The 21,971-nt window shown below is 44.9% G+C and overlaps 1 protein-coding gene across 1 annotated transcript in view; it reads right to left on the reverse strand.

Moving 5' to 3' along the window:
* The window catches only part of tmtc2b (transmembrane O-mannosyltransferase targeting cadherins 2b), a 67,152-nt gene that overhangs the window by 36,388 nt on the left and 8,793 nt on the right, over positions 1-21,971 (reverse strand). Inside the window, exon 2 of the mRNA XM_084476805.1 lies at positions 567-1,143. Within this exon, the coding sequence (XP_084332931.1) occupies positions 567-1,143 (577 nt within the window). The remainder of the gene's footprint in view (positions 1-566; positions 1,144-21,971) is intronic.

Consider the following 21,971-nt stretch of genomic DNA (forward strand, 5'->3'; position numbering starts at 1 on the left):
CTGCATGTCCTAAACAACCGAGCAGAAAGAAGTGTCCTTTGGTTGGCTGCACCGGAGAGCTATATTCCCATTGGCTTATCCGAAGGCCGGGTTTTATTGACTATGTCTCTGATGGGTGTAGAGTAATGGGTGAAGATTCATGGATGTCAAATCCATGGGACAGCAAACCGTAAACATAAATAACCCAAGAGGAAAGGGCTAGTAAATGGTTGGTTGCTCTAAGAAACTAAAACAAATTGTGTTCTTAATCTCCTTTGGTGCTTCTGTTTAATATATTGATGACAAGGTCATCACCAAATAATGAATTAATTAAAATGTGCGTTGGATTCTTGAATCCAGTGAACATCTGTAAAAGCTGAAAAATTTGCTGAACAAAAAGGTTAACCAAATTATTTGTTTTCTATAGCCATATTTCACAGCTGCCCGTACCTAAATGTTATTTTTCCCTTCCATTAAATCCAAGCAGGCCCATGGATCCCTGCTCATGATCCTGCAGGGTCCTGGCAGACACAACTCAGTGATCGCATGTGAAACCAGAGCGGCCGCGGCGAGCAGCAGCGGTTTACCTTGTAGAGGAGCGTGACCACCTGGCGCAGAGTCAGCCGGTGGAATACGCACAGCTCGTACAGCGCCGACACCGCCAGCACCGTCACCCCCTGCTCCTTCCACAGCATGCTGCAGGCCGCCAGGCCCAGGCTCCCCAGCAGCCAGACGCTGGGGCCCCGGGGCCCCTCGTGGCCCCTGAGCCCGCAGTGGCGCACGTAACACAGCAGAGAGAGCAGGAAGAAGAGCGCGGCCCCCACGTCGGCACGGCCCACCACGCCCGCCACCGCTTCGGTGTGGACGGGGTGGGAGGCGAACAGCAGCCCGGCCAGCAGGCTCCAGGGCCCGCGGCCCAGCAGCAGGCGGGCCAGCAGGGTGAAGAGGCCCGTCACGGCCCCGTGGAAGGCCACGTTGACCAGGTGGTAGCCCCGCGGGTCCAGCCCGCCCAGGGCGTGGTTGAGACGGAAGGACAGGGTGCACAGCGGCCGGTAGGACTTGTGGCTGCCGCTGTGCGTGAGCAGGGTGCCCCAGAAGTCGTCGTAGAATATGTTAGCCCAGGGAGTCTCCGGCAGCAGGTCTTGGTTGGTCTTGATCGCACGGCTGGAAAGAGAGAAATAAGCTGGTTAGTCCTTTGAAACACGCAATACAAACGGGTCAGCTAGAATCAATGTAGACAGCAGGCTGCAGAATAACCCGCCCACGAAGCAAATGATCAAATGTTGACAATGGCAGTTTTCTAGAATGTGCCAAATCTAAAAGGTCCCTTTACCTGACGCGTAGCGAATAAAAGATGTGAAAATGCTAAAAAAACACAGACAAAATTGGAAAAATTATTCAACTCAGCCACAAAGCGAATTTTAGCGAAACAATGGAATGGTCAATAATCGTGCCGGTGAAGACAAGCTTATGCTCTGTCCCTTTACCAAAATATCCTATATATTTAGAGGATTGATATATGATAGTGTTTGACTTTCAACCAAAGCTTAAATTAGTGTAGCGAAACTTAGCAAACTTATGATAAGTTTGTGTGCATCCTTGATTACATCCATGTTTTGGCGTTAGTATTTGACGTAATCCTGTTTGATAACTAAATGTGTCTATAACTCCTTTGGAAAAAGCTTGTATCAAAAACGAAACTCATGTACCACTGTGCAAGTAAACATTGGCTTATAGCGCCGACTGATATCTAGATTAATGATCAATATATGTGATCATATAACAGATAGTGATAATCACAGGTCTATAAAAGTACTTTATCACCATGGATGCAATATGCGTTGAGTAACAGGTGGTAACTTCCGCCCGGTCCAACAACATATACATTGACCTTGGTGACTATGACGAAGATACCTGAATGTGATTTGTTAAACAGATTTATTCACTGGCCAAAAAGAAGCGACCTTGATGCAAATACATTTTTAAAATTATTATCATAGTTGCTTTTTCGCAAATTAAATTGTGTCCTTTGTGTAGTCTTAGTCAGCTCCCAGATTTCTAATTAGTTTATATACGATTTACAACGATGTTCAACATAAAAGGACCTTAAGACGAGAAAGAAAGTGTTTATCGTACAATTCCATTGGCAAAACCAGCCATTGCTCCTCCTGGGAGAGAGACTTACTGCTATTCTTTGCCTGCGCGGGCTGAGCAGAAAGTATAGGTTGCAATAACGGATCCTGAGTTTGCTTTCAGCTTCCCTCGAGAGTGTGGTCAAGTGGCATTCACACACCGAAAATCAGAGGGTGAGCTTCAAGATTTCAGCCTTTTCACCACTGTAGCCAAAGCTCTTACAGCTGTAGATTTAGGGATTAAGTAAGGGCACCACACCCTTAGCCGCAGTAGCATTATAGGCACATAGCAGGAAGAACATGTGAGGATACCATCGCTGCAATAAGCTAGTTACAGCCCGGGATCCTGTTGTCAAAATGGCCAGTTGATGTTAGCTTGCGGATGAGCTGTGTTTACTGAGAGGGGAGCAGGGATGGAAGGGTATCTAAAGGATGGGTGTCGTCTAGATTAAGACGGGGTCCCACAGGGCCAGGGGTATGCCCTTCCTTGTAGTCCCCCAGATTGTGAGGACTTCATTCTACTGCTGGTCAAGGCTAGTCCCATTCACACCGGACCCCCGCCCCCCCCCCCCCCGCCGAGATTTACCACACCCATGCATGTGCACCCATGATGTGATACACCCCAAGAGGCCGTCGGTGATGACGACTGGTGTCTCGGGGAGGGATGAGGTAAAGGGAGATTTCTGCTTAAAACAAGACACTCGTGATCGTCATGGCTCACAGCGCGGAGTGTGGAGTGATGGAGTGACACGTCTCACCCACGGGGTGTTCCGGGGAGAGGGGAGGTGCTGATGATGATGAGTGATCAAAAGATCACTCATCTGCCAGCAGCCTGGCAACAGCGGGACGGAGGTGTTATAATTAAAGAAGCGTGATGGATGACGACATGACAAACGGGGGAACCACCAGGAGCACACGGATGTAATCAGCTACCACGACACGGAGCATTAGCAGCACGCGATTAGTTTCATGACAAACAGGTAAAGTGAAAGTCAATAATTGTCTAACAGATTACGTTATTTATTAGTTTTAACTAACCAACATGCGGGTTGACGAGTTATTAGTTTAGTTTTGAACTGATTGCTTATTAAACACTTCCTTTTTAGATATTGCATTTTACATTAGTAAAAATACAAAAGGGAAAATGCAGTAAAACTGAGATGAACTGAAGAGTGTTCAGACAGTCTAGAAAGCGAGTCTAAAGTGAACGCTATCCCACCTCAGGCGGTTGGCAGCTCCACAGACATAATCAGCTGGGATATAATAGAAATGCCTTGGCTGTCAGTGAGCAGCAGATGATTGGGTTGCCTTGGCCTCTCAGGTCAGACTGGCAGGGACTGAGCCGGTAGCTTAGCTACACTTCATGACTCAGATGTGCCGGTTTATTTTCTCTGGCCCATTTGTCAAATTAAATCTTCCTTTCACCGCAGGATGCTCACATAAGAGGCATTATGGTTCAATCACATTACATTTTGGAGACAAGTGCACTGTTTTTCCATTTCATTCTGTGGTGCAGCAGCCAGTCGGAGCAGCAGATACAATATATTTTGCCTTAAAAAACCCACAGCAGATATTGTTGGCAGTGCAACACAGGCATGCATCAATGCCAGTCGCTGTAAAGCCAACATCAGTTACAGCCTTTCTGGAGTCAATGGGTATGTGATTTACCTCTTATTGTCTGTTCGCGTCACAGAGACAAGCAAGCACTGTGGTTGACAGGCAAGCATTTTGGGGGAAAATAAAAGAATATAGAGAAGGGGAGGGGGAAAAAAAAAGAAGAGGAAAAATAAAGCATAGTAACTTTTTCAACCCATCCAGCAACAGCTACTTAAGAGCCAGTGAACTGCATCCGCCCGGCGTGGAACGACCACACGCGACCACATGACAGAGCCACCGGGCCCCATTACCAGGTCCTCCCAGGGCTGGTTCACCCACCGGTCCACCGCTTCACATCGCTGCAGCCCCATCAGACCCTCCCCTCCACTCCCGGCTAGACCCACCCCTTTGAGGGGAGGAATATTGAATTTCTGTGGCCGACGACCAGGGAGCTGGCGACAGAGGACCTCTCGGAGAATGGCAAACCTTTTCCAGCCGGGAGCACATTCCGTGGGAGACCGCACGCCTGTGTGCCGACTCCCAGAGGAGCGGCCGGGTGGGGGGGGTGGGGTGGGGATCACAAGCCAGACAGCAGACAGTGAAAGGCCCCGTGTCTTCCACGTTCTCATCAGCCTCTCCTTCATACCCTAATGCTCCGCTCCATCCCGTCCAGTGCGCTCTAGATGCTTATCGTCGGGAACACAACACAACAAACAAAAAGGCTCCCGTTTGTTTTTCCATGTTCATCTGTACCATGGGTGTGCAGCACCGGTCATACACGGCTGTTCAAATACTCAGTTCTGTACTACTATATCAACTTCTGAATTCAAGTTGTTTTCGACTGTGCATGCATTTGAGGAAATACAGACAAAAAAGAACATAACTCTGAAGTCTGTCCAGACTACAGTAGCCAGATTTGGGTTTCATTGGTCCCAGCTGGACTTCAAATAGTAAACTCAGCATGTACACACGTTACATTATTATGGTATTACAGTAAGGACAATATTTTCAAATCAGTTTTCAAGAGGAGATTCACCAAACTACTGTGCACCAAAGGCACCTCACCGGCGGTGTGCATATCAGACGTGTGCCTAACTGTGCATACAGACTCCGAATCCCCCTGCTGAGGATCCGTTTCTTCAGCACGTTTCACAAAAGGAAAGGCAACACTTCCAAAATAGCTCCTGAAAGCAGCGCAGCAGCTCGTGCCAGTATTTTAAAACATGCTTCCTCTAGGAACATTTGAATTTTTCCAAGAAAATAACATTATGTTCTATGCTTGAAAAAAACAAGAAATCATAATTCCTATTCAATGGCCACACAGAATTAAAGTACTTTTGATACATTTGGGTTTCACATAAGCCGACTTTTTATGGCATACCAAAATACTCATGTCCACTACTAAGGATGTGTGCTGGTTCTGCCGACGGCAACTGGACCTCAATGTCCCCGAAAGCATCGACCACCAAAGTCTGGAGGAACAGCCTGTCCCTAGCAGAGCATCCAGCAGACCCTGGGAACCCCATCAGCCCAAACTGAAATTTGATTGGCTTTCTGTCACCATGTTGTCGTGGTAATGAGGGGATGGAGGGCTTGGTACCATGAAGGAGATGAGGCAGGGAGGGTATTGCCAAGGGAAATTGAAACCAGGATTCTGCCTCTACAGCGGCAATATGAATTTAAGATGAGGCTGCGGTTGTAATCGGAAATTGGACAACGCATAAAATATGAGGCACTCGAAAGACAGAAATTGGAAATCATCATCGATTGCCCCTATTGTGTGACATTTCTGTAATAAAAAGCTTAAACGATAGCTTTAAAATGCAATGCAACTTCAAACTGATAGGAAGAAAATCATAGATAAAATGACAACCTAGCATATGATGAATGAGTCTCGCCAAACACTGCAAAAAAAAAAGGTAATAATTTTAATAATAAAGCATAAAACATATTTATTGAAAACACAAAGAGACAAAAGGGTAGTAAACACTGGCCCTTTCAGGCAAGTTATTTTTTCAGACTAATAGTTTCACAGATTCTGCATATTTGTCTCAAAAAGCTGGCAGTTGGCTCTTTTTTTTGGGGGTCTGAGGATATGAATCCTGGACACAGACATGCAGGACCTCCCCGCGTCATGTTAATTAATGAAAGGCCGGAGCGCGGCAACATGAGAAGATAGTGATGAACAACTTGGGTAAAGGCCAGACACTTGGAAGATAGTGGGTGGGCCAGCTAAGATTTTGTCCATCATTCACTTTTATGGAATATTATTTGTATAAAAAGGTTACCAATCGTCAAATATTTCATCAGAGTCAACATATTTAAAACATTTAACAAAGGAGAACAAATCACGTTTTGCAGAAAACAATACTGTATTGTGTGATGACTTCAACTATCTTTTCAACTATGTAGAATACATATCTAGATTCTACTACACTGTTGAACTCTAGATTGTATCTAAAAGGTCGCTATAGTGGTCAACCAGTTTACAAAACTTTGTTCACATTTGCTTTTAAACATCTCTTAACGCCGCAATCTCTCAACTATTTTCAATTCACAAAATGCAGAGATATTCAAAACATTTGTGTAAACAGAACCGTGGAGTATAAAGGCACAATCGTGATATCACCACATCAAGCAACAGAAGCTAAGAAAACACAGTGAGAGCAGACCTTTGGTTTGGAGCAAGGCAGGCTGCTCCAGCCATGCGTACAAGCTCAGTGGGCACGTCTGCTGGCTCCCTAGCATCATGGATAATCTGTTTGTGTTGTGGAGGCTCTGAATACATATCTCCTAACCAACCAGTCCAGCAGACAGACAGACAAAGAGCCAAACAAAGACTGTGTTACCCTGCCAGTCAACCATCATAACTAAGGTAAAAATGACTGCACCTATAGCATTACTTGATGCACAAGGCAATGGTACACCTACCCTGATTGGTGTACATAGCTCATGTTCTCACCCATCAACACTGTATTGTCAGTGAAAACAAATACAATGCTCCATCAATTGTAAATATTTACACTATTATTATTATGATCTTCCTCTTTCCTGGTTAGGTTTAAGTATTGGATTATGGTGATGGTTCTACTGAACTCCAGGTTAGATGGTGAATTGCAGGGTCTCTGCAGCGCTGATGATATACAGTGTGATTATTGCCCTCAATAAATCTGTCAACATGTTCCGTGCCGAGCCTGCGCAGCAACAAGCAGATAGGTCAACTCTGTTTTATGTAAGCTTCTTCTCGCATTCTCCATTTTATACACATGAATTAACTCACTGCTTCAACCTCCATCACCTTGTTCCACATACGGTTCCCATTTTATCATCCCTGCTTTCTATTTATCGCCAATCCAACTTTCCCTTCTAATTTCTCTTGTGGAAAACATGACAAAGTTATGTTCCAGAACATCATAAGGAGGGATTAGTTAATTTGCTAACAAAGAGCTACTGGGAGCCCCAACAAACTGTTTTATTGACATCCAGCCAATAAAAGGATTGCAACATCCGGAGACAATAAAAAGGCAAAAAGTTGAAAAATAGACATTGTGCAATGTTACATTGTCAATGTTGAAATAAAATATGTACAACATTACAATTGAATTATTCTATAACTTGCTGATCTAACAGCAGTTATATTAGGCTATAATTGACCTGGGGTCAAACACTGGGTCCAAGCTAGTTTCCTTCACAGAAAGCCATGTCTAATGCTGCAGCAGACTGCTCTGTCTGGGGTGGCCTGCCTAGAACTCCCAACAACAGGAGACTCTTTGTCACGCCCTGACCTTTCAGACAAACAGCAATAAATTAGTTTGATTTGTTCCTTTTCTTCTGTTTAGAAAGCTCTTCCGTCCCAAGGCCATCCAGAGGAGCGGGTGGTGGGATACTCTTGCGTGCGAGGACTTCTTGGCCCGGTCCATCACAGGCCTGTATTATCATGCTCATCCTTGGCGGATGCGCTGTTGACCCAGCAGTGTTCAGCTGATATGTTGGACCAGTACCGCCATATGGACGGGGCCAGTGGGGCCAGGGATGGGAAATCCACTGGAGGTCAGACCTACGCCACCCAGGAAGGGAGGAAGGACCCCATCCCTCCACCCCCCCCCCCCCCCCCCCCCCCCCACATAGAGAGCACTTTTATGGGGGACAGCATCCCTGAAGGATGACCCCGGATCATGGCACACCACAAACTAGCCTCAAGTCTCTGATGTTTACTGCAAGAAGGTTTAAGGGAAGAGAGTTTTTCAGGGGGCCAGTGAAGCAGAAAGAAGGGGAAATGTTCATAGAGTTATAACGTCCTCTTAACCTTATCAAAGAATTTGGGATTTTTAATATGTTCCTCAGCACAGTGTGGTATAGCTAGATAGCATCAGGGATAGCCTGTCTACACCTCTACCCCTAAACTCTTTTCCTTGTAACTTCAGCATTAGGCCTCTTGCCCCAGGCCCTAATTAAAGTAATGGAAACCTGCATCTGACCATGGAGGCAAGTTGTACACTAGGCACCGATTGTTAAAGATATGTGCCATAACAAAATCAGAATTCAATTTAGCAACCAACAATCCATTTCAATAAATGACAAAGCAAATACTTTTGGCCGTATATATGACAAAGACTTGGGATCCTGGTAAATATAGCAGGACGTCAAATACCTCCGTGCTGCAGATGTGGCGTGAGACTGTGGAGCCTGTTAATCCCACAACCATGTCGGAGAGGAACCCGAATAACCTCTTACATGTCTTACAACGCTGCGTCTCCCACATGGGGCCAATTAGCATTTTTGCTAAAGAGCTCATTTACGCATACAAAACTTTTACTGCCACCACATTGTACAAACCGCAAGGCCAGCATGCTGAGTGGGTGAGCTTTTACTGCGTTGGGATTTCCTGTGCATCCCTTACTTTGGTAGTTGAGGCATTTCCTCAACTAGATGAACCAAGAGTAACACACCAAACACTACCAACAACCAAGAGATTTAGTTTACAGAATCAAATCAAATAAGGTGAACATAACAACATTGATTTGTTTACTTGAGATCCCTTCTGGGAACATGAATCACATGCATCAAAACTGCATTTCCTGTCCAGAGGATTTACATAATGGTGCCATTGGAAACAGACTGTTTGAAAGAAATTAAATAGTGACAATAGTTTCCATTGAAAAAAGGTTTTCCAATTTATTCTATTCCAATCATGAGTAGTAAAGCTTGATAAGGCATTTTTGGAATAGTAGATAGATTACTTAACTTGAGTGTGTTTGTCATGTTTAATGGTTATAATGTCTTGGCATCACGGGACACTATGTGGAAAGACTATGATCAAACTAAGCAATGCCCCCCAAAAGCGTAAAAAACCAAGAAGTTAGCATCTCCACAATTGTGTATCTTAATAGAAGCCATTCTATTTATCTAAACAACCATTGGACTTTCTTCTTTACTCTGTGACATCCCCTTTTCAGGTGGATCTGTTCACACAGAAAGAAAGAAACCCAAGTATAAAAAAATTAAATTCACGATCCTAGAATACTCAACAGAAGTTTAAGAAATTTGCATGGGCTACGAGATCAAAGAAAGTTGAACCAACATGCGTGTGACACATCAAAATGCTTGCCCTGCATTTGGTAAATCCCATCATAAGCTTTCACATAAACGGTAGGATTTAGGCGTGCCAAGTCAGCCTAAAGGAGAAGGCAAAAGCACATTTAGTAGAAGTTACAATCCTCAAGCTTAAAATAACATGTGGGTGCTCAATTTGCTCAAGCATAAAAAAAGGTTTCAGTTGGTCCAATGTTGACCAATCTTTGTGTTCACAGGGTTGCAAATACAAAAAGTTAACCTCAACACCATTGTAAAACCGTAAAAGTTGGCTACTGTCCTAATATTTTTCATGAGTAATCTTACCCCCAAGCAGTAAAAATAAATATGGTTTGCAATGCCAACCTGAAACGTTCATTAACATACATCATTAACCCAACAGAACAGAAAAACCAACCGCGCAACCTGAATCATCAAATATCTCCTTTCCTCGCTCTTTACTCAAGCACGTTGATGGAGAGGGCTGCTTTCACCACATTTCTGGGATACTTGTTGGTGGCATATTGTCTTTGTGTGCGGAGAACAAAACAGAAAAGGAGTGGATGTGGAAAAACCAGCTCCCAGTTTGTGGGGGACAAAAGGGGACAGGCAGGGCTCAGGCCAAGCAGAACCCGGGCAGAGCTGGCTGCACAGCCAAGACAAAGAGCCCAGAGGACCACTCTATAGGCTGCAGATGGAGAAGAGGCACAGCCGGGCCTGTGCCCATGCTCACAGAGGCCCTGCCTTAAAAGGAGCCACTGGAGCACAACCATGTGTGGTCCATTATCACACCCACAAGCAGAGCTCCACGCCCCCTTCAATTGGAAGACGGATGCCCCCTTGCTGATTGCCTAAACCCTGGCAAAGAAAGGCCCCAGGAACAAAAGGCTGTAGCCCAGGAGAGAATGAAAGAGAGGGGGGGCGGGGGGGGGATTGGGGTGAGGGATGGGGGGTTGGCAAAAAGCTCGTAGGAGCATGCTAGCTTGGGCTTTGGACTTCCTCTTCTCGGCCCAAATCACAATGGAAGTGACAGGTGTTAAAGGAAGGACCCATGAGGGAGAGAAGAGATGACCGGAGGATCAGGACGGAGGAGATGGCAGGGTCACTGGACACCAGATCCGGATGACTGGCTGAAGGAATGGGTGACGCGACGTTCGACAGCCAATGGCTTGTTGTTCTCCATGACAGCGCCAGTAGAATCGATGTCATACATTTGGGTTGGCTTGTTTATTGAACGACCACACAATGGAAGCCCGCCAAGTAAACACATTCATGTCGAAATGGTAAACAGCCCCAGAAAGCAGTGTTGTCAGGCAGGCTGCTATTGTTGATGTTGTTCATGCTCAACGAAGCCTGAAACACATTCACCCTCGGAGTCATCTGTTGTGCAACAGTGAGACGGCAGTATTTGTTCACTCCTAGTATGCGGTAAAGCAACAGCAAGTTTTTGGATTGAGCACCCATCTCCTCATCCCATGTACACACATCTGATCCAACTGCAAGCGCTGCTGCCCCGTGTGGCATGGCGTGGACGGGCCCCCACGTCCTTAGATCAAACACCACAGAGTGGAGTTAAACCCTATGCTCCGCAGTACAAACAGCCCTGTGTATGTGCGTCAGCCTGTCCTCAACTTTTCCAGGTCAGCAGCCAGCAGGGAGCGAGCGAGACCCGGGGGCTAACTGCAAGGACACCTCCTTGAATAATGAGGCTCTGTAATAAATCGTCTCTGCGGTTCTATACCGGAGCCAGAGAGCACCTTCATCAAGGGAGCCTGGATCTGAGATCAGCAGGAGGAGCACGGGGAAGGAAGGAGTTCATTAGCGTTAACGTCACTCCCCTTAACGTCGCCCTTTCTGTCACCTCCTCCTGGAGTGACCAGCGCACGAGAAGGAGGTCAGGCCGATTATGCAATCTACTCTGGAGCGGCCCATCTGCCGGAAGAGGCAGGAGCGCACAGGGAGGTGGGGGAGGAAGAGGCCAACAGGATCTGCACCTTGCTCATCCGACACACCACACTCATAAGGCTGTGATGTGTATTACAGCCCTGCCATTGCACATCTTTGAACACCTAGCAAGGAGAGGAACTTTATGACACATAATTCAAAACACCACCGCCCTGTTTGTTATAACAACACCAAAAACCTGCAACAGATTCCTGAGTGTGGGTAGAGGCTAAACAGTGCTGGTTCATACAGGATGATTCAGAAAAGAGTAAGACTAGGCTAGGTGGGCTTAGGGTGTTACATGGTACACTCATGCTGGACACTCAACAGGTTCGTCTGGAACTGAAGCAGTGGGAGTTGATAACGAGACAGGGTATCCCATGGGGTCATTATATTTGTAAATCGTGAAGCAGCTTGTGTGAGGACAGCCAGTGAAGGCCCCACTGGATGTGTTTGATTTATCTCAATGCTGAAACCAGAGAACAATAATACATGGTAAACAGGACGCTGAATGGCATCTTGTTGCACCGCATTGGCTTTGACCACCCAAGTTAAGCATCCTGGAGAACCTTGGAAAATAAGTTCCAACAAGGAAATCGCCGCCATGCTGCATTTCAGATCGTAGTTCTAGTACGATTAAATAGGGATTACTATGAAACAACACGGCTAATAGGAACTAGGATGGGCATGCCTAGTGGAAAACAATCACTATATGGCCATTTTTTTTACTGAACGTCCCACATAAGGTTCTCTGCCAAGAGACTGTATCTGTTTCATATAATGGTCATCTGGTTATATATACACAACTGTATAAAATATTTATATATTATATTGACTTAATATCTCTGTGTTCACACTCAGTATACAGTATTTGTCTGCCAATTTTTTTTAAAGAGCCTGGGATATAGCTTATCACACCTTGAAAGCAAGTTAATTTAAACAAGGGGAATACAGTTATTAGGTCCACCCATCTCCTCCACTCACCATGGATACACTCCCATCTCACCGCACCGTAAGACAATCCAGACACAAACCTCAAGAGCAGATCAAAGCTGTTTAAGCTGTGCTGGCCAGAAATACCACTAGGAGGTGAAAGTTGGTCCCTGCGCATTTATCCTCGTAATGGACTGTCATAACATAAGAGGCATGTGCGCCTGAGCAGCATCACACACACACACACACACACACACACACACACACAGACACAGACACAGACACACACAGACACACACACACACACACACACACACACAGACAGACAGACAGACAGACAGACAGACAGACAGACACAGACACACACACACACACACACACACACACACACACACACACACACACACACACACACACACACACACACCAAAGCAAACCTATTCCACGGAGTAATAATAATGTCTGAGCATTCTCTGGGGAGTAGTGTGTTGTTGCAGTCTGCACTGTTTACCACAGTTGCTCCGTTCAGTGAAAAGAGTTCTGAAGTGGTTATGAGCAAAACAACAGTCGTTCTATATGGTGTATCAGAATCAACACAAAAAATCATGAATTGTGCTGATACATTATTCAAATACCAATAAGTGAGATAAGAGTATATTTAGGTCTGCCTGCATACAGGACATAAAATATTTAAATGACTACACCCAAATTCATTTTTGCTAATTTTGAAAAAAAAAATGTATCAGTGTATCATTACATTATAAATAACCCTACTAGCTTATAAATAATCCATCCACCAGGATCAAATGAAATGCACATGTCATGATCGCAGTGGAGAAGCACCACTGATGAATTTATATCACTCTCTCCAATAATCCCTTAACCTAGAAGCAGGGCATGCTGGGTAATGCCTGGGGGTTGGGATTGTATCATCAGCTCACTTCTCATCAGTCTGTTAAGGAAATCCACTAGACACCCCGACAGAGAACCAAGCCTCACGCCTACCCCCCACTCCCTCACGACACACTTCTCCCCCCAGCACCACATCAGGAACAAAGAGGGACCACACTGACCTACAAACCACATCCCCCGCAGGAAATACTCACAAGCACTTCAATCTGATTCCATTAAGTGTCAGCTGGGAGAACAATCAGGAGGCGTGCCACAGAGACTGGAGGAAAGTCCCTCTTCCCAGCTGAGAGACATTATTGTTTAACAAGCGACGAACAACTAAAAATGATGGGTGCGGATCATTTGGTTTCACGTGCTGAGGAATGAGCCACCCAGACGCCACATCATCCACCATAAATTGAATTAAAATAGCATGAATCAATAAACATATGGGTAGCCTAGAGTAGGCTGAGATTTGACGTTGATCATAAAATAAAACGGCCCAAATAAATGCAAACATACCTGGGGTATCACTCCAGGTATGTTTACAGGGGTCAAGCCAAGAGACATGTACAAAAATTAAGCAGCTCTCTTCATTATTGAGGAGTGGTTTGCTGTCACCAGTGATGGGGGGGGGGGGGGCTGGGGGGGATTAGAAAGGAGAAAGGAGAATAACTTTTAAGTAAACCTACAACACACAGCCATTTGTAAACACAGTGCAAGCCCAATTGATTAAAAAGGCAGTGGGAGAGCGCCCGGTGGAGCGATGGAGCATCTCTGGATTACGCATACCAGGGAATCACTGCTGATCCAGGTCATCTCAACTTGGCACCATGTTCAATAATTAATCCTCAGAAATCCATCAGGTTCTAATTTAATCTGCCGCTTTTGTTGTCATACTTTTATTTGCAACCACTGCTGCAAGCCTCTTCGTTAGTGTACTGTAACAAGAACGATACCTCTTCCTCGTCACGGTACACTAACAAGGCAGTACTGTAACAAGGAAGAAATATCGTCCTCTCCTCGTTACAGTACACTAACTGCACTGTAACAAGGACGATATCTCCTCCTTGTTACAGTACAATAACTCATGCAGCTTGCAGTGCTGTAACAAGGACGATATCTCTTCCTCGTTACAGTACACTAAAGCAAGCAGCTTGCAGTACTGCAACAAGGAAGATATCTCTTCCCAGAGAGTTAAACACTGCAATGTTTGGTTTTGCTCTTCTAGTCAGAGTCATCCTTCTACTTCTACACTTGTTGCATTAACATCCTGTAATAACAGCAAATTGCAACTGATGAACGGCTAGTTGGAATCTAATCTACTTCATTGTATAACACGTTAAAGCAGTCGAGGAACGCTCCACAGGAGAGACAAGCAGTATAAATAGGAGGTATTAGGGACGCTTAGAGAGGAACGAAGCCTCAACCCAGCGAAGGAACAGCAGGGAGACTAAGTCGAAGAGTCATCTGCTAATAAACTGTATAATATGAAGCATTAAGGACCCTCAGGGAGGAAAGAAGCCTCAACCCAGTGAAGGAACAGCAGGGAGACTAAGTCGAAGTCATCTGCTAATAAACCGGGACGTACCATTGAGGAGGTAAAACGCTGTCCAGACGCAAGGATGCAAAAATAGGGCTTAATTTGTGGATGTAGCCCTAATTATGTTGTCATCTCCTCCTCATATTCATATGTATTCTTTGCTCATACATTATCTAGTGTACTAATTTGAATGTATGATAAGTCTAGTTCCATATATTCTTATCTAATATATGTATGAAATATTTCATACTTCGTATTATAATATCAATATAATATACATTTCAACATTGTAAAATTAAAAGATGTATAAACATGACACAATACAAAAACAATGTTGACAATTGCCTGCTTGCAATGTATTGATGTGAATTGATAATGTTGACCAGAACTCATAATTGCAACCAACCTGCATACAGTAGATGAATCCACTGATAGCAGGTGGAATGGAGACCAGAGGCGGGAGGTTGCGCGAGAGATAATGAGAGTCATGGTGATCTCTGGCGTGCCGCTTGCCCCAGCCTGCCTCACTGATCCCCAGATGTACTTCATTAAGAGAGAACCGGCAGTGATAAAGGAGACGGGAGAGAAAATGACTGGACTAGCCTATATCAGACTGTTTTTAATTACACAGGCCTGCTAGCGTGTCCGATCCTGTCATGATAAAGAGTTCAGGGGGACAATTTGCTGACCTCTTTGACCCGAGATAAGTGAAGCTAATTTATTTTAAGAATTTACCCAGGGGAGTATATTGCAGATTAAGGACTAGATATAGTAGGTATAGACCTATATTAGTCATTAGTCATTTAGCATGGATGCGTTTATCCAAAAGGAACCTGCAGTTAAATTCTTATTCACTTAAGAATATACTGCGTACATTTGGCATCCAATTTGGACTTTCCCTTTTTAAACAAAATACCCATAGTTAACACACATAGGAGATAGGCTGGTATTTTGTTTAAAAATTGAGTGTCCAAATCAGCTGCCCGATGTACGGAATATATATAAGTAAGTAAGAATATAACTGCAGGTCCCTTTGGATAAACGCATCCATGCTAAATGACCAAGTTGTTCACATGATACGTCAAACAAAAGGTAATCACTTGTACCATGACTGGTTGATGATGGGTTTCAGTCCTATGAAGTCCAGAAGCCCTACGCTGGCGTATGAGAGTGCCTTCATCTCCAAGTGTGCTGCTCCCTTATATCCCCTCACAATACGACACAAAAAGACTCCCAACACATTCTCCCCTCGGTTCGCACGCCGCAACTCAGATAATCAATTTGAGGACTTTCTTGTCCTCCGGCTCCGTTTTGCACGCCATCTGACAAATGACTTGGTCCCCGCTGCAGCCTACACCGCCTGAGGTAGATTGAGTCGATGGCGAGACGAGAACAGAGCGCTTTGTTAAGGTGTGATGGATACGCTGTTTCCCTGCAGCCGCACCATGTTTTACTTAGCTGCATCAACAGCATCCAAATTCCTTAGCGTGTCCTCGGGATGTTCCCGGATTAAGTGTGTAAAAGACAAGATCCCATGTGGAGACTATTTTCCTTCTTCTTTTACTATGGGGAATGTTTGCATTTGATATGCCATTTCTTTTTTTTTTTTGCAAAAAAAAAATGGTACAGATGGGTGTCGGTGAACAGGAATGACGACCACAGGTGGGAGTTCTCTGCCGAGCTCTATCAGTGCAGAGGCATCCTTGGAGTGCATTCTTGGAGCTTAGTAGATATTAAATATTCGAGTCATGCAAAATAGGTTAAAACGAAACACACAGCGCACCGCACACACTTTGAGCAGAGCTCAGCAGCCAGGGGCACAGGCTCTGGCAGCGGGAGGGGATAATCTGAGAACACCGTTTAGCACTAGTAAGTGACAACTGGCAAGAGAAATAAGAGACAGACACAGAGACACAGAGGGACAGACAGAGACAGAGAGTAAACTGCTCATGGAGGGCCAAAGGAAGAAAGGTAGAGAGCTGAATGTTGGAAAGAAGGAGAAGAGAATACAATATACCGCTGTGGAGGAAAGAGTACAATGTTCACCAACTGGCCGACACACACATTTAGGTCTTCAATGAGTCTGTTCTGCATGTATTTTGAGGAAACCCCTTTGGATTTCTCAGAAGTGGGGTGTAGGAGAGGTTCTGAAGCCAGGCCTCAACAGCAGAGGTGTGCTCCTACTCTTTATGAGCTGAGAAGTGGGACATGATTCCCGTCCAACTCCTCCATGCACCTTCCGAAGTGCTGAGAATGATGTCTGAATGCCAAGAAAAATACAAGGATATGGATTTTTACAACTTGCTAAGTGTTCATGCAATTGACCAATCCCCTGTTGGCTGGGGTGCACGCAGTTGGAAGGCGGTGCTGTTGTCGTGCACAGCTTTGTGTTTCATAAGGACACAAAGTATTTGCCAGCATGATATTACATGTATTCAGTCATTCACAGTGCATCAATCAACTGAACATGTTGTTTGAAATGTTCAAAGGGTCTGACGTGGTGTTTTCTGAGAAGTGTCCCATGGCAGGGTCCTCCACACCACAGGCAGCACCACAGAAACATCTTAATGGTGATGCTGTGGTGTTCAACCAAACCGTCTGCAGCTTCAATAACCTCCCCAGAGCCAACATGGTATCAGAACACCATGTCATCACAAATCACCAGCCATCGTTCCAGAATACACTTCAGAATGCCGGGATGTGGTGGGCCGCAGTGTCAATAATCAGTAAAAATAAAGACCCATGTGCCTTAAATATGATCCTTTATGGCATCGACAGTTATAAAGAGTCAGCATGTGGCTCAACCATTTCAAATACAACCACTCCGTGTTTTGGATTGATTGATGGCCGCTTATGACCATATTGAAAGCACCACTCAATATCTTGGCTGCTCATGGCTTCATATTCTTCTTTGTGCATTCTTACCTCCATGTCACATCATCACCTGACAAATACAACGATAGCATTTGTATGTTTGATACATGTACATTGAACCTTTAGTTTATATAAATTGTTTATCATAGTATAAATGTGGATGGTCATTTCTTTTTTTTATATCAATTGTGAATTAGAACCCAAAAGTCTTGTATTCTTCATTATCTTTGTGCTCACTGGTGCCAGCCCCTCCAGACCCAGCGCTCGATATGACCATGCAATCGTTCCTGCATGTTCCTCGCTCGCTCTGTAGGGGGTCTCTAGAAAATCAATTAGCGCTTGGTCGCTCACTGTGGGAGGCCAACCCCGCCCCCCCGCCGTCCCCTTCTCATCCTCGCTAATCGTACACAACATATGGTTCTAGACTCAACCGAGTGGAGCCCTGAATCCCTTTCTTGCTGCCTGACAGACAGCCAGACAGACATAAGGAGGAGCTGCTTCCACTGATGCAAAGTGCCCCTAAAATAGCGTTGATTGAAGAAATAAATGTAGCAATAGTTTTACCTGTGTGGGAAGGCAGTTGAGGCAGTGCCATATTCACATGTGTTGTTGTGTTTGAGAAAGAAAACAGAGAAGATGAGAGTTAACATGATGAACACAAAGGGACCCCTGTAGTGATGAGACACCGTCAATAGTATACTGCATTTTCGCTGAGTGAAGCCATGACTCATGGAACCAGTTAGGGTTCTTCCACAGTCATTATATCAATTTGTTTAGCCTCCTTTGTACACCCGTGTGGCCGTGGGGACACGAACAACCCTCCCTTTTTACCCTTCAAACCTCACAAGTTCAATTATTCAAATAGCTTTTTAAAGGGACATTTGCTTCTAATTTTATACTGGCAACAAACGATGAAGTCACTGACTGTTTCCAAAGTGCTTAAGAAGACGGTAATGCCTTATGCTGCCATATTAGAGCCCACTGCATTCTGAATCACTGCAAAGTGAATTAAATAACTGATTTAATAGCCAACCCTAGCTAGCAGAAATGGCACTCTGCCATGTAATAATAAAGTTAAACATCTAAGAAAAGTATTTCCACAGCTTAGAACCGTGGTCGATTAAAGGTGTGGGTTTAGGGCTGGCCACAGCTAGAGCACGCTAGAAGAGACATCCGAGCTTAAGGGCATCCCCATATGACATCTCAGACAGCTACTCTGGACTGACCGAACAAAAGCATAATGGTAGCTGTATCGTTCTCATCTGGGCCCGGCCTGCCAGCAGTGCTCACAAATTTCGGATATCGAACGCACTTAGGAGGTATAGTCTGGCCTTTAATGTACTGTAGATGGCAACTTTGTTGAGATCTTAATGACCAGGACTAGTACTGCATCCAAAGACCTGAATGGGACCAAAGAGTGGGCAGGTCAGCCTTGTACAACCTGAGAGCAGGCCTGGGGGCAGGTTAAACCACATATGGATTCAGCCGTTCAGCCTAACAGAGCTGAGGCTAACATTTGTGAGACTTGTGAGGAGTTAGACTGACAACACAAGTGGAGACAGCAAGTCCACGCCGACATGACAGAAAATCAGTAAGTTCCTCTCGTGTTCCTCTCAAAGAGAAGTCTTTAAACAGAATGAAAGAAAACTTGTCCTTGATCCAGCACTGACATTCATAATCCAAACCATAATCCATAATCCATGTTTGGTCCATTCATCCATTCGTTGTAGTAATTACAGCCATTCAGCATTCAAGCCATTTCTTAGAAATACCAGAAATGCATAAGTGCTTGAATCCTTCATAAACAAAAGGGAGAAAGAAAAGCCATACAAGAGGTTTAAGAGCTTCAGACTGGGAAAATTATTTGAGGTCTTAATCTAGCTCCGAATGCGGGGGGTCTTCTGCAGTGGCAGCTGTATCACCCCTAGGGAGTCCACACACACACACATACACACACGCACACAAATCTGCAAATAACAAAGGAGATTTAGTGGTGTTTGTCTGGCTCATTATCTTGTATCTTTCAAGCTGCAGGCCTAGAATGAAGAAAGCAATGACATTCAGTGCCTTCCAAATGACTCCATAAACAACTAACTTTATGGTCAGTGTGCAGCGAATTATACCTTGAATATAGATCACACACACACACACACACACACACACACACACACACACACACACACACACACACACACACACACACACACACACACACACACACACACACACACACACACACACACACACACACACACACACACTTTTGCGGCCTAGCATAGAGCTGAGCCACTATGGTGGAATGTGGAGCTGGCGCGGGGACCAGCTCGCGGACCTCCAGGTCTCTCGGCCTTTCTTGAAGGTTCTCGGAGCTAGCGCCCTACTCCACCCTGTTTTACATCCTGGTATAAAACGCCCCTGCTTAGAGCTCTTTAAACATGGAATGAGTCATGTTCATCAATGATCGGTGAGAATGTTTCTACCTCCAGCTTCTGTGGAAGTTCATTTGAGAACGACTCTTCGGTGCAGCTCTTTCCTCCATTAATCACAGAGCAGAAGTGTATTCATGAGAAAAACTGGGACAACATCTAATAGCAGCCATGAGATCATTCATAGATCATTCATAATGATGATTATGTGTCTATGGAAAACCGTGATACGTGCACTTACTCAGACGGTGGATTGTAAAGTGATTTGGCTTTGGCAATAGGCTGGCCAATTGACCATCTAAACTCCTAGTGTTTCTAAAGAAAGCCTGTATTGGTACTAGAGACAGCCATGTAAAAACTCAACTTGAGTCTCATATAGCAGGCTAATTAGAAAGAAAATGTCATCTTGTTACCGAAAACTGCATTCAGTGTCCGTTCAGTCGTCCGTTCAGTGGTAAAAACAAACATTATTTCTCCAAATATACAACTTCCTTTCCATTTAATACACATAATCTTACAAACAAAAGTACAACAGTTGGTTTTATCAAGGATACTTACTCTAAATAAGGATGATTTGGAAAAGTACCCAGTAATAGGAGCAAGGCTGGGGCTGACAAAGACACCCCCACATGGGTTAGAGAACCTTTCATGTGGAGCATCCCTTCTACTCGTCCACATGTAGACTGCAGCAATGCTAGCTGTCTGCTGTGCAGCTGTGGGGGATTGTCCAGACCCCTTTAAAACACAAGCTCACTCCACACAAAGAAAAAGTCTATTTTCTAGCAGAAGGATTACTACCTCTTCTGCTGATGTTGAAACATCACCGCAAATTAAACACCCATTGAGAACACAAACATCCCAGTTGAGGGTCTTTGCCAACTCATCTGTTCCTTGTGACAAGTAAAATCAATCATTAAACTCCCATTTACTACTCCTTGCCGTGATAGAGTATGATATAGTTGACCTTCCTGCACATCGCTGATCTCTCTGTCAGACGCATGCAAAGAGGTCCGAGGGTGCTCTTTCATTTCTGAGTGCTGGGACGGAGGTTCAAGGGCTCGAGCCTTTACACAAACATAAATTAAAAGGTCTAAGGGGATTTGGGCCAGGTTCCAGGCTGGTGTATGGGGGGGACATACTGTACATAAGGGATAGCATGGATGTGTTTGCAGGCAAAAGACTGCATTGGTCAATTCTTCATCATCAATATAGGAACCGGGGGAAAACATCCTTAGTAGCCCAACAGGAACCCATCACTGTGCCACTGAATGATTCCATTAATAAAGATCAATGATCTCAAAGTGAGCCGCTGATGGACACATTATCATAAGTGATGGTGGACCCTTGAGATGAGGACCACTATTAAGGGAACAGCAACCAAGACTTTCAGGAAAGTGTGATGCAATTTTGTCGCTTAACAACAGCAGCCCCCCCCCCCCCCCCCCCCCCGGGGAGCAACTGGTGTCACATGTCACTTCCTGTTGTACTGCAGCTGTCGCCTAGAATCACCCTCACATCCGTCAGGAAAACGAACAGTGACAGACACGCACACAGGCAACGTACCGTTAAAAGATCAGTCCAAGTTAATAGAGCAAATGAATTACAGCCCAACATAGCCAGCGATGACAATGAGCTGCTGGGTGAGACACAAGGTGGCGCGAAAAGCAATAACTTAAAGCCATTTGAATTGCAGCAGAGAGTGGGGTGTGGAGGGGTTGAGGTTGGTTTGATTCCCGACCACATTTGAAGAATGATTATGGTCTTTGTTCTCGAACCTCAGCCTTTTACGGCAGTCAATCACATTAAGAAAAATAAAGCTGGGAACCCGTTGGACTTGAAGTGCTTTTTAATTACGACGGCGCTGATGTTTCTACCATGTGGTGGCAGGGAGACCCACAAGTGCTACACGCCACGGCGCTGGTGTCCAGGCCACCTGGGACATCTGGTCCACTAGCAAGCTTTACTCACGACGCATACGTTTTAGGACCTGGGGGCCAATGAGTTCGCAGGCACAACAATGAGTGGCCACTTCAGCCTTTTATTCAAATGATGCTCACACATAATGGAAGGATGAGGGGCATT

The sequence above is a fragment of the Micromesistius poutassou genome (assembly GCF_964030765.1).
Source record: "Micromesistius poutassou genome assembly, chromosome: 13".
NCBI classification, from domain to species: Eukaryota; Metazoa; Chordata; class Actinopteri; order Gadiformes; family Gadidae; genus Micromesistius; species Micromesistius poutassou.